The sequence below is a fragment of the Mastigoproctus giganteus genome, chromosome 2, assembly GCF_048544385.1.
Source record: "Mastigoproctus giganteus isolate SK-2022 chromosome 2, ASM4854438v1, whole genome shotgun sequence".
NCBI classification, from domain to species: domain Eukaryota; kingdom Metazoa; phylum Arthropoda; class Arachnida; order Uropygi; family Thelyphonidae; genus Mastigoproctus; species Mastigoproctus giganteus.
In genome coordinates this window covers 86,318,380-86,330,630 of record NC_143576.1, presented here as the reverse complement: position 1 = coordinate 86,330,630, position 12,251 = coordinate 86,318,380, and the positions used below count along the sequence as shown (strand labels likewise).

General features: G+C 36.9%; 2 protein-coding genes across 4 annotated transcripts in view; one reads left to right on the top strand and one right to left on the bottom strand.

The window, feature by feature from the left end:
- Window positions 1–2,646, bottom strand: part of LOC150089389 (tyrosine-protein phosphatase non-receptor type 9-like) — a 316,237-nt gene extending 313,591 nt beyond the window's left edge. Inside the window, exon 1 of one of the 3 annotated variants that reach the window (XM_090389348.1) lies at window positions 2,431–2,646. In XM_090389348.1, the coding sequence (XP_090245474.1) occupies window positions 2,431–2,493 (63 nt within the window). In that variant the 5' untranslated portion in view covers window positions 2,494–2,646. The remainder of the gene's footprint in view (window positions 1–2,430) is intronic. The other 2 variants (XM_090389328.1, XM_090389331.1) reach the window with 2 other exon arrangements.
- Window positions 2,647–2,780: 134 nt separating this feature from the next.
- Window positions 2,781–12,251, top strand: part of LOC150089388 (ubiquitin-conjugating enzyme E2 R2-like) — a 117,355-nt gene continuing 107,884 nt past the window's right edge. The window contains exon 1 of the mRNA XM_090389359.1: window positions 2,781–3,258. Coding sequence (XP_090245485.1) covers window positions 3,082–3,258 — 177 coding nt within the window. The 5' untranslated portion in view covers window positions 2,781–3,081. The remainder of the gene's footprint in view (window positions 3,259–12,251) is intronic.

Below are 12,251 nucleotides of genomic sequence, written 5' to 3'. Positions count from 1 at the left end.
CAAGAACACAAAAGGGTACCTTCAGTTCTTAAAATTAAAGGTTTTAATACTGACTGAGACTTTAAATGGAGTGAGTAAACTAAATGCTGATGGCATCCTTACTCAGATAACACACATAAGGGGACATTATTATTATTAGCTATATGGTGCAAGGAAGCCTGAGGCTTATGCTGAACCAGCCAAACAAATTCCCGAGTAACCCTGAGAGAGAGAGAGATCTAATATTGATCTATTAAGTAGGAGTAGTAACAGTTTGTTTGGATACATAAGGATCACAGTTGATCTCTGGTTTTTATCAATTTGAGCAAATATGGATTAAACAATAATTTGAGCTGGATTGATATATATATATATTTTTTGCCTCTTGATAAGTAACATTAAAGTCAACTTTGTATCACCAGATCTCAGTTCACCAATTAGGGTAGTCCTTCAAGAAGGCAATGTATTTTTCACTGGAGTTTTTGCTGTTCACATGGAACTCATGTGAATCATAAGCATTATGGTTCATCTGAACCATAAGCAAAGAAAATGGCTGAGCCTCTGCAGGCATTTCGAGAATGGCCAAAATGTCTGCTTAGTTCTGAATGCAACTGTCTCATTTCATTTAGAGCAGTGCTACTCAAATTGTGGTCCATGATGAATTGGAAATTGGTCGCAGATATTACTGGTCCCCAATGATTCGTCCATTACCAGTCTACAAGATTTGTATTTTACAAAAATACCAGTCTGCGACAGATTGGAAATAAAAGAAACTGGCCCTTCACCACAAATAGTTTGAGAAGCATTGCTTTAGAGCAGCTGCCTTGTCCTCACAGATAAAGCACACATTTCTTTATCTAATAAAATTCAACTTTGATGTGATTCTGGGTGCCATTACCATCCCTTGACCATAACCTTTTGTTTTCAAAAGGATTTTGAAAAGTTTGATTACTAATGAACTGATAACCTCCTCTCTTACATAGATTGACCAAAGCTAGAGAAAGTCACTTTTTTATTTTCTGGGCAACTGCTCAAGATATCTTACTGCATCTTTCAACCTTCTGTGACAGCTAACAGGTAGTTTTTTTTTTTTTTTCTTTCTTTTTTTACTTTAGGATTGGATCACATCCTCCTACATAGCTTTTCCAGTTTTTTTTTTTAAAGCTTTGATGTATTTTACATTGTTTAAAAGTATGGTAAATGAAATCAAATCAATTTGATGTACTACAGACTACAAGAGGTTAAGCTGCCATAGCCGAGTGGTCAAGTGTGAAGGTACATAAGTACATGAGTCTTGAGTGACCAGGGTTCAAGCCCATGACTGCTGAATACAGTGCTGTTTGCTGCCTTCTGAACTCCTCTCACCGTGTAGTTGTACCAGAATATAAACAGGAACATTTAAATGCTTTGCTGGCATCTAATGAATTGCAATTATGTGTTCTAATTTTGGGGGGTATACCGCATATAGATGCTAAAATGCAAATGTTCCCTGATAGGTGGATAGATGACTAAGGATGTGTTCTAATTTTGGGGGGTATACCGCATATAGATGCTAAAATGCGAATGTTCCCTGATAGGTGGATAGATGACTAAGGAAAGAACCCCTGTATATTAGTTCTGGCCAATTATTGTACTAGGTGTATTTTTCTGGAATTTGTCGTCCCATGAACACATTAATGTTCTTGTTAAGGGGTTGAGAGAATTCAATGACTGGTGAAAGTAAGGGGGGGGGGGTTATAATAGAAGCATTAGGAAAAGAAACAGTTGCAGTTCAAGCAATTTGGGGCAATCATGAATGGGATAAATTTATATAAAGCCAAATGAACGAAAAGCAGTATCCAATTTGCAAAACTGGCCTGTTGTGTTCCTTTTACAAGAGAATAACAAAGGATTAAGGCATGTTAGACAAACTGTTTGTTTTGGTTTGTGTATTGCTAATAAACAGCTACTCAATTTCTTTTTGTCTAGCCAGTCTATGTACAAAGGCAACAATATAATTACTATGAATTATTTTGTTACATATCACACAGTGACTATGCTAAATACTGCTATTAAAGATTTAATTTTGTAACAGTATTTGTGGAAGTACTGTGCATCTATACCTTCAACTTTTGAAAATGTATATAGTATGGTAGAGTAAAATTAGATGAAGGTAAGCTTGGCAAATAAATAAGAAATATATTTATCTTTAATAAATCCATAAACCTATTTAACGGTGGCTGTAATATAAAAGTAAACAATTACATGCGCACATGGATGATAATTTGAAATCAATTCATCAAAAATACTTTTTCCCTCATATAAGTAGCACTGATTTTTTGTGTTAACAAAGCACACCATTTTATTAAAGTTTGTGAAAAAACAAACTATCAGAGAATTTTTACACATGCCATTTATTTAAGTTTTTTATATCTTTAAATGAATATAAATATGCGAATCTATAACACTAACAAGTGTTACCTGTTCTTCCTGAGCAGACAAGCTTGCAGCCATGTTGTGTTTCGACACTTTCATGCTTCGAAGAAACTAATAGAGTAACGGACTAGAAACAAAGTGTAGCACGTGTCCGAATTGGAATTAGAGGCACTGTTGCTACACAGAACAAAATATCGAAGAAGTCATTGTTGTACAAACTTCCACTCAGATGTTATTAACAAACATTATAGCAGCAACAAATGCTTAAATTTCAGTTGAAAGTCTTCCATAGCGAGAATGAATGAGGTTTGCATTTATACCGAGACCACATCTAAAAATTCTACATGAACGTTAAACAGGAACAACAAATCTATTTTTATCAAAAAGAGACAATAAGTAAAGAAGATCATCATACTCATTACTAGTTAAAAGCTGCTCGTTTCAATGAACTACTATATCTACTCTGGTATTGGCTTCCGGTGACGTCATAGGAACTAAAACCCATGTTCTCTTTGACGCAGAGAAGAGATGCTTATTCTTTCAGCATTCGTACACTATAATACAAAAAACTGACATTTCAAATTTAAGAATTGTGTGTGTGTGTATATAGTGTTTTGCTATTTGATGTACTTTTATATATTTTGTTTATATAAGCGTACTTAATTCACAAATATCAAAGGGATAGAAATGGCACAACAACCCACTGGCAGTGCAGTAAGAGCACTTGCTTTGGAGTTCAAAAGTCTTCAAGAAGAACCCGTCGAAGGATTTCGTGTTAAACTGCTAAATGAGGATAATCTCTTTGAGTGGGAAGTAGCAATCTTTGGTCCGCCGGATACCCTTTACGAAGGAGGTTACTTTAAAGTAAGTTATTTATTTATTTTTTTTTTTTTTTGTGCATTTCGAAGTGCATATAGTAAATAAGTGCATGCCAAAGAAAGACGCCTCGGTTATATCACACATTCAGAATGTTAAATACAAGAAGAATAAAACTACTCTCTCGACAAATGCAAGACATCCCTTATGGAACATTGTAAATACCTTTATTTCCACTTGGGTATAAACAGACAGTAGCACGTATTCAAATTAAAGATAAACACGAAAAAGGAAATATCAGCCTGAAAATAAGGAAATTCATACGAATAAAAACTAACAAAAAATATAGAGAAATAGATACAGAATGGAAAGCGGTTAAATTCTCCAACCAAAAAAATGATTTTAATATATAAAACGAACCATACACACGAGTAATATGTTATAGGTAATGCAGGCTTGAATAATAACCTTTCACAATAAATTATGAAAACCAAGTATAAATGACCAACATCTATGCATTGTACTGGCTGCTTTAATCCTAAAAATAAAAAATCGATTTGTTTCCTTTAATTAGAACAACAATGTCAATCAACTGGAAAAAGAAAATTGTAGAGAAGTAATATTCTGTATAGTACTTTAATTTTCAAGTATTTTTAGCAGTTTGATCAGCTGTTATATATATTCATTTCAATAAGGTCATGAATATATTATATATTGTGTGCACACATTTTCTGCAGAAACATTTAATTGGGTTCCCACAATATAGTTGGTGATTGTAGTTTATTTAGGATTTCTGACACGTTCAAGCTGTATGGATTGGCATTAGCACTGTTTTATAATCACTGACTTTTTTAATGATATTTGTTATTTCACAGTCCATTTATGTTTTCCCAGTTGGCTGAGATATGCAAGTTCCTTTTATCTTAACATTTCACCTATGGCATGCTTAAATGAAATACACTTGTTGTGTATTTCATTTTATTAAATGAAATGGAGTCACTGGTTAAAGATGCATTGCAGGATCATCTAGACAAGACTGCAGGAATAAATCAGAAACAGCATGGGTTTGTTAAGGGAAAGTCTTGTCTGACAAATTTGATAGGATATTATGATGTGGTTACAAAGTAACTGGATGCAAAAAATAGTTTTGATATCATATATTTGGATTTCAGGAAAGCTTTTGACACTGTTGCACATGGAAGAGTATTGTACAAATTGGAGCAGAATGGTATTAAGGGTAAGTTGCTACAATGGATAAAAGGCTGGTTAAGTGGGAGAAGACAGAGGGTGGGAATTAATGGGTGCTGCTCTTCGTGGACTAATGTTATTAGTGGAGTCCCATAGGGTTCGGTGTTGGGTCCTCTGTTGTTTTGTATATTTATCAGTGATATTGATGAAGGTATATCAGGCTTGGTGTCGAAGTTTGCAGATGATACAAAGGTTGGCAGGGTTGTTAATGACAGTAATGGCAGTGTGCTACTGCAACAGGATCTAGATAATTTGGGCAGATGGGCTAAGAAGTGGCAACTGAAGTTTAACCTTGACAAATGCAAAGTACTGCATGTATGTAGAAGTAACCCCACAGAAACGTACCAACTGTGTGGTACTACACTTAAGGTGGTAGTAAATGAAAAAGACCTGGGAGTAATTGTGCAGTCAGATATGAAGTTTTCTGAGCAATGCAGACAGGCTGCCAGGGCAGGTCATGGGGTTTTGTCAATGATATATAGGAATTTTGCTAGCAGGGAAAAGGAGGTGATTGTCCCTCTGTATAAGGCAATGGTCAGGCCATGCCTTGAGTACTGCATACAGGTCTGGAGGCCTCATTTTAGGAAGGATGTAGATTTGCTTGAGCGTGTACAGAGAAGGGCAACAAGATTTGTGAGGGGAATGAAGGGATCCTCTTACCAAGAGAGGCTTAAGTTCTACAAATTGCAGTGGCTGGAGACTAGGCACCTGTGCGGTGATCTGATTGAGGTGTATAAGACCTTGAATGGGTTGAGCACGCTGGATTCTGATGGGATCCTTCCACTTGTTCAGATTATGAACCTAAGGGGGCATAAATTCAAATTAAGAAAAGACAGATGTAGAATAGGTGTACAGAAATTTGCCTTTTGCCAGCGGGTGGTTAATTGCTGGAACAAACTTCCATCTGTCGTTGTGGAAGTTGATAAGTTAAATAAATTTAAGGAGGAACTGGACAGGCATTTGGAGGGAATGGTGCAATTTTTTTTTTTTTTTTTTGGCCGATGCTGTATAAGCTCATACACGCTTTCTTGCATCACTTGCCACTACTACTACAACCTCTTATTTTGCAAAATTTTTGAAGTTTGTTTTTTTTAATTATAAATTTTTTTTAGCTTTTTATGTTAAACTGAAAATACTTTAATTTATGATTTCATTATTTAATTCTCAATTTTCAAAATTTTATCACCTTTCCTTAAAAATAAGCATATTTCAGAAAGATATGCATAATGGGTATATAGGGCCAGAGAGTAGCATCTCTCCAATGCTTGCAAGGGTCAAACAGTTAAATAATAAAAATCTGGGCTATTTATAGTTTCTGGTGGAGAATTTGCTCTTGCCTTAGACTAGTTCAGTCTAATGTGTGGCTCTTATGGAATTAATCTGGGTGGCTGGCAGAGTTATTTCAAGGATTAATGGACTGTTTAGGGTTTTCCTAAAAGTGTTAACTTTCTTCTAAATGGTGAAGAGAAAACATAAATGTTTTAGCTTTTGGTATAAAAGAGTGGAGATTTAAGATCAGGAAAGTGCAGTGTTATTTAATATGTGCTTGGCTAACAATGCTGAGAGATTGAACTTTTAAAGTTAAAAAATGTTATAATGATATATATATATATAAGTTTAAATGAATAGTTTGCAGTGAGTTATTGTTGGTAATTTCTGTTTTCATAACCTATATATGGTGGCGAGATATTTTGAATTTTAAACAGTTCACATTCGAACTTTAAGTTGCCTATAAAAGTTTAAAAGGTTGGAGACTCTTGGTGAGTGATGGGTTCTTTGGAATGGGAGGAATTTATAAATCTTCTGTACGAAAAGGAATTCTTTTTCATAAAACTGATCGCAGTTGGAGTGAGTAAGATTACCTCATCCCAAAGAAAAACATTCTAGTTGGCTTGTGATATATATTTATTTAGACATAGTACACAATAAAAGGATCACATGTATTTCCATATTACCTGTGATTTTTTTCCAAGATCTGTGATCAGGAGCTTTCCTAACGTCTCAATTAGGAAAATCTAAAAGTAATACTATTGATATAAGAAAGAAGTGTGGAAAACTTTTAGAGAATTGAAGCCACACTTACAAAATAATTATTGTAATTTTCAGTAATGATTCTGAACCTTTTGGTTCAATATTTAATAACTGGCACAGTGTAAGCAGTCTACCAAAGAATCCCACAACCAACCATCACTGATGGGACCTTAACAAATCATGTCTAATGAATGTAACAAACCACAAACTAACACGCGTAGGTAACATTTTGTTTCACCTAAAATAACAAGTATGAATATTATTTCACTGTTGTTTATATGCAAAATCATGTTATCGTTATATATGAAGAATAACATGCTTTTTAGAATTTTTTAAACATATGCTATCACCTACAATGGAGCATCCTCAGTGTTCTGCCAAAGGCAAGTCAAATATAGTTTTTCTCCTGAACTTTCCCTCCATCAATCACTCGCTTTGCAACACATGTCCAGTCCTCTTTACCTTCTGATTATTTTATTCATTCATCTCTTCTCAACCATTCTTCTCAAATCTCCTCATTTTATCTTTTCCATCCTCCTCTGTACCCTCATTTCAAAACCTTCCAATTTTCTGATACCTTCAGTTCTTATCTACTGACCTTGTCTCTACTCCGTGAAGTACCTCACCCTGCACTAGATGTCGTACTTCTCTGCGTCTCAAGCTTTTTTACCCATTGTTATTCTTAATTTTCTGTTTCTTTTTGCTTCTTCCACCATCAACTGTAAGAAGCATATACTTGGATTTCAGGAAAGCTTTTGATACTGTTGCACATGGAAGACTGCTGTACAAAATGGAGCGGTATGGCATTAAGGGCAAGTTGCTGCAATGGATAAAGGGAATGTTGAGTGGGAGATGGCAAAGAGTGGTAATAAATGGACACTGCTCTACACAAACTAATGTTATTAGTGGAGTTCCCCAGGGTTCAGTGCTGGGTCCATCGTTGTTCTCTGTATTTATCGATGAAGGTATATCAGGCTTAATGTCCAAGTTTGCAGATGATACAAAGGTTCGCAGCTAAGAAGTTAACTGTCATTAACTACTTAATTTGTTATTAATTAGTTAACGACAGTATACTACTGCAACAGAATCTAGAAAAGTTAGGTAGATGGGCTGAGAAGTGGCAACCGAAGTTTAACATTGACAAATGAAAAGTACTGCATATGGGTAGCAGTAACCCCAGAGTAACGTACTGTGTGGTACTACACTCAGGGAGGTGGAGAATGAAATTGACCAGGGGATAATTGTGCAGTCAGATGTGAAATTCCCTGAGCAGTGCAGACGAGCTGCCATGGAGTTTTGCAATGATTCATAAGAACACAGTACAGACCTGTACTGTGTACAGGTCTGTAGGCCTTATTTCAGGAAGGATGTGGAGTTGCTAGAATGAGTACAGAGAAGGGCAACAAGATTGGGGAGGGGAGAACAAAGGGTTGCTCTTACCAAGAGAGGCTTAAATGCTGCAAGTTGCAGCACTTGGAGACTTGACACTTGCAAGTTGATCTGATTGAGGTGTATAAGGCCTTGAATAGTTTTGAGCAGGCTCAATGCTCACTTGCTCAGATTAAGAACCTGAGGGGGCATAGATTCAAATTGAGGAAAGGCATTTGTAGAATAGATGTGCTGAAGTTTGCCTTTAGGTAAAGACACGGGCCCAACAGAAGGAAACAGCTTAATAACAAAGAATCTTGGGCATGTGTTTAACCTTGCTGATGAAGTAACATGCATTCTGCAGAGTTGTGATCACCTTCCTGATCATTCTGCTAAGGTAACTCGACTCGTAAATTATAGTTTGAGAAGAATGATGATATCCAGCTCAGGACCCTGGGTGTGCCAAGTCCATATTCACTAGATGTGAGCCCCTGGGGGTGTACAATCCGGATGAAACTTCTTTATTCTGGCATTACATACCAAGGAAATCGTATGTAATACCAGATGAGTCAGCACCAGCAGGGTATAAGGATTCCGGGGAACGACTTACGATTCTTGCATGTCCTAACTCAGCCGGCACTCAAAAGTGCAAATTACTCACTGTTGGGCAAAGTCAGAATCCTAGGGCATTTAAGAGAGTTCAGGGTGTTTCCTGTGATCTATAAGGCAAATGAGCAAGCTTAGATTACAACACAGATTTTCACCAATTGGTTTCTAAAGAACTTGTCCCTGACGCCAGGGCTCATTGTAAATCTCTGAGACTACCTGATGACTGCAAAATTATTTTAGTTCTTGATAGTTGTTCTGCACACCCTCCTGCTGAAGTTCTAGTCAAGGACAATGTATGTGCTGTTTACTTGCATCCGAGTTGTACTTCACTAATTCAGCCTTTAGACCAAGGCATTCTTCTTGTATTCAAGTGCAGGTACAGTGATATATTTTTGCAGAAAATGCTAGTACCTGCAACAAAGGTACAGGGATAAAAGAATTTCAGAAAGCATTTAATGTTAAAGATGCACTTTGGAATGCAAAAGAAATTTGTCATGTGAAATAGCCAAGTCACTTGATGATGGGGCTATACAAGAGTGTATAAACATTGGTGATGCTACAGTTGTGCTCCAACTCACTGATAGTGAAATTGTAGATATGGTAATGAATGCTAATAAGAACAACTCAGATGAGAGTGATGACAGTGCATTGAAAGAAGAAAAAGTGTCTATAGACAGGTGCATCAGCCTGACCGAGGAACTGATTCAGGGAATGGAGCAAAAGAGCTTCATCAGTGAGTAGCATGTAATGTGGATGTATAAAAAATACAAGAGGTTTTCATTAAAGAATAACCAAAGTATATGGCGCCTCTGTAGCCAGGTGGGAAGGAGCAGCAGTGCGTAGCACACGCTTCTTGATTAGACCGGGGTTTGAGCCCGTTACCACCAAATATGGAGGATGCGGAAAGGTCAGGGAATGACCACCGCATATCCTGGAGCAATATGGCCTTAGTTGCTAATGCTCCTAAAAACCAAATAACAAACAAACAACCCAAAGTATATGAAACAACAGAATCTGCAGACATATTTCCAAAGATCAACCGGAAACTTTTAAGTGAAGTTCAGCCTGAGCCACAACCTCCAATACCTTTGCTTCTTCTCTTCCTGTACCTGTCACCCCAGATTGAATTGTCTTCAGATTAAGATTAGTGGATTAATATTGATTAAACAGACCCTGCTTTAGAAGTGTATTAATTTGTATCTGTTAAATACAATTTCTTTATTTTTCATTGTTTATTTTAAAATATAAAATAAACAATGAATATATTAAGTATTAAATAATGAATATAATGTATTAAAAAATAAATATATTTAAGCCTTGGTCCAGAAAACTGGAAATTCAGAAATCTGGGTCACCTCCGTTCTCCAAGCTTGCCAGATAAATGGTCCAGTACCTGTACTTGGATTTCAGTATGGCTTTTGATACAGTTGCACACAAAAGACTGCTGTACTAACTGGAGCAATGTGATATTAAGGGCAAGTTACTGCTGTGGATAAAGGGATGGTTGAGTTGCAGAAGAATAAGATCTAGGAAAATTAGGCACATAGGCTATGAAATGGCAGTTTGAAGTTTAACATCAACAAATGGAAGGTACTGCATATGAGTGGCAGTAATCCCAGATTAACATGTCAACTGTGTGGTTATACTTAGCATAGTGGGAAATGGAAAAGATGGGGTAATTATGCAGATATGAAGTTCTCTGAATAGTGTAGATAGGCTGCCAGGAAAGCTCATTGCTTTTTGTCATGATATACAAGAACTTTGCAGCAGGGATAAGAAGGTGATTATCCCTTTGTACATGGCCATGGTTAGGCTGCATCTTGGGTACTGTATACAGATTTGGAGACCTCAATTTAGGAAGGATGTAAATATGCTGGAATGGGTACAGAGAAGAGCAACATGATTGGTGAAGGTAACAAAACGGTGTTCTTCCCAAGAAAGCTTCAGTTCAGCAAATTGCAGCATATGGAGACTAGGCACCTGCAAGGAGATCTGATTGAGGTGTTTAGGGTGTTGAATGGATTGAGTAAGCTCAATGTTGATGGCATTCCTCTTGAATGCCATCAACATTGAGGGCCATACACAAGGGGGCCATAAATAATTCAGATTGATGCATAGTTACAGGATAGATGTGCAGGAGGTTGATTGTTGGAACAAATTTCCATCTGTTGTAGTTTGAATAAATTCAAGGAAAACTAGACAAATTTTTGAAGGGAATGGATGGGTGAGGTGGTTTTTTTTTTTTGGATGATGCTCTATAAACTTGCTTTCTTGCGTGATTTGCCACTACTAATATTAGCCAGAGAAATAGGTCTAAAAAATGGCAATTTACGTGTAACATTGCTAAATGCATTTCATTAGCAGTAATCCCCCCCTTAAGTACCTCCAAACTTTTAGGTGATATAGAAGAAGCTTAAGCATTAGGAGAATCATGTTGCTACTCCGATGTTGAGGATAAGAGAGGGAGCTGACTTTCTTTAAAAATTACAGCTGTGAATTACAGGCTCCGAAAAAGTGATGTGTTTGCCTTTTTATTAACCTAATTGTTATTTTTATATTGTACTTTATACGTAGTCTTATAGTTATAGTTACGCTGGTTATTTTTAATTTAGATAGAGTTTTAGTAGATTACTAATATATGTAAAACCATTATTTCATTCGAATCATGCAGCCATTGTTTTTTGTATAGAGTAATAGGGAATTCAAAATTTTAATTGTGGTAACTAGGTAGCTCTAATGTATAATTATATAGCGTAATACGCATCACTGCATTTAGGATTCTGTTAGATAGCATAGTATTGACAATTAATTAAATTTATTGATCTTATTAATTTAAAATATCATGCCCCAGACTAGAGCAGCAAAGCAACAGGCACAAAGTGCTTCCTCAGTTCTCCCCCGAGTGCTGTGACTCGGGGGAAAACTGAGGGGGGGGTGGCTATTCTCCAATGCAGCACAGCCTAAAAAAATGTGCAACTTGTAAAATGTTTGCTGAACTCTCTGGAACAGAACATGATCTAGCCAAGGAGGATGTCTTTGTGTGTGCTGGGTGCAAAGAGTGTCTAGAAATTAGGCATCAACTCAGCGTTCTACTGGGCATCTATGTGAGCTTGAGGTGTAGGGCAGATGCCCTTGAAGAAATTAATATGAGAGGCCTGTCAAGCTCTCAGCTGCCCAACGCAATGGCAGAGCTCACTCCTTGCCATCAGGCAACACAGCAGCAATCTCCGAGGCAGAATATGCTGGTCTCAGAGGAACTAGTTATTGTTGGTGACTCTATTGTCAGGGAGATGGGGAATATATTGTGTAAAAAGGATAGATGGAACAGGACCAGGGTATGTCTGCCAGGGGCAAAAGTTGATGACGTTGTAAAGCATATATCATCTTTCAAGGGCACAAAAGGTGACATTGTTGTACTCGTTGGCACCAATGACATTAAGAGTAGGAGATCTTCAGATTTACTTAACAAGTACAGGTCATTGTTGTAAAAAAGTCGTGAGTCAGGGTTAAATTTGAAAGTGTCTGCAATTCTGCCCAGACACAACAGGAGGGAGTACATGATGAGAGCCTTGTCAATCAATTTGGCTTTGGAGGGAATGTTCAAGGCTCAAGGGGTAGAATTTTTTTCAGCGTGGTCTGTGCTTGTTAACAGGAGAGACTGCTTCTACAGGGATGGGATACACTTAAATAGAAAGGGGGCAAGAATATTTGCTAATGCTAGCTTGGAGGGATTCACAGACTAAAAGGTTAAAAGTAGCCGCAAGCAGAGGTGAAAGTGATTCTTG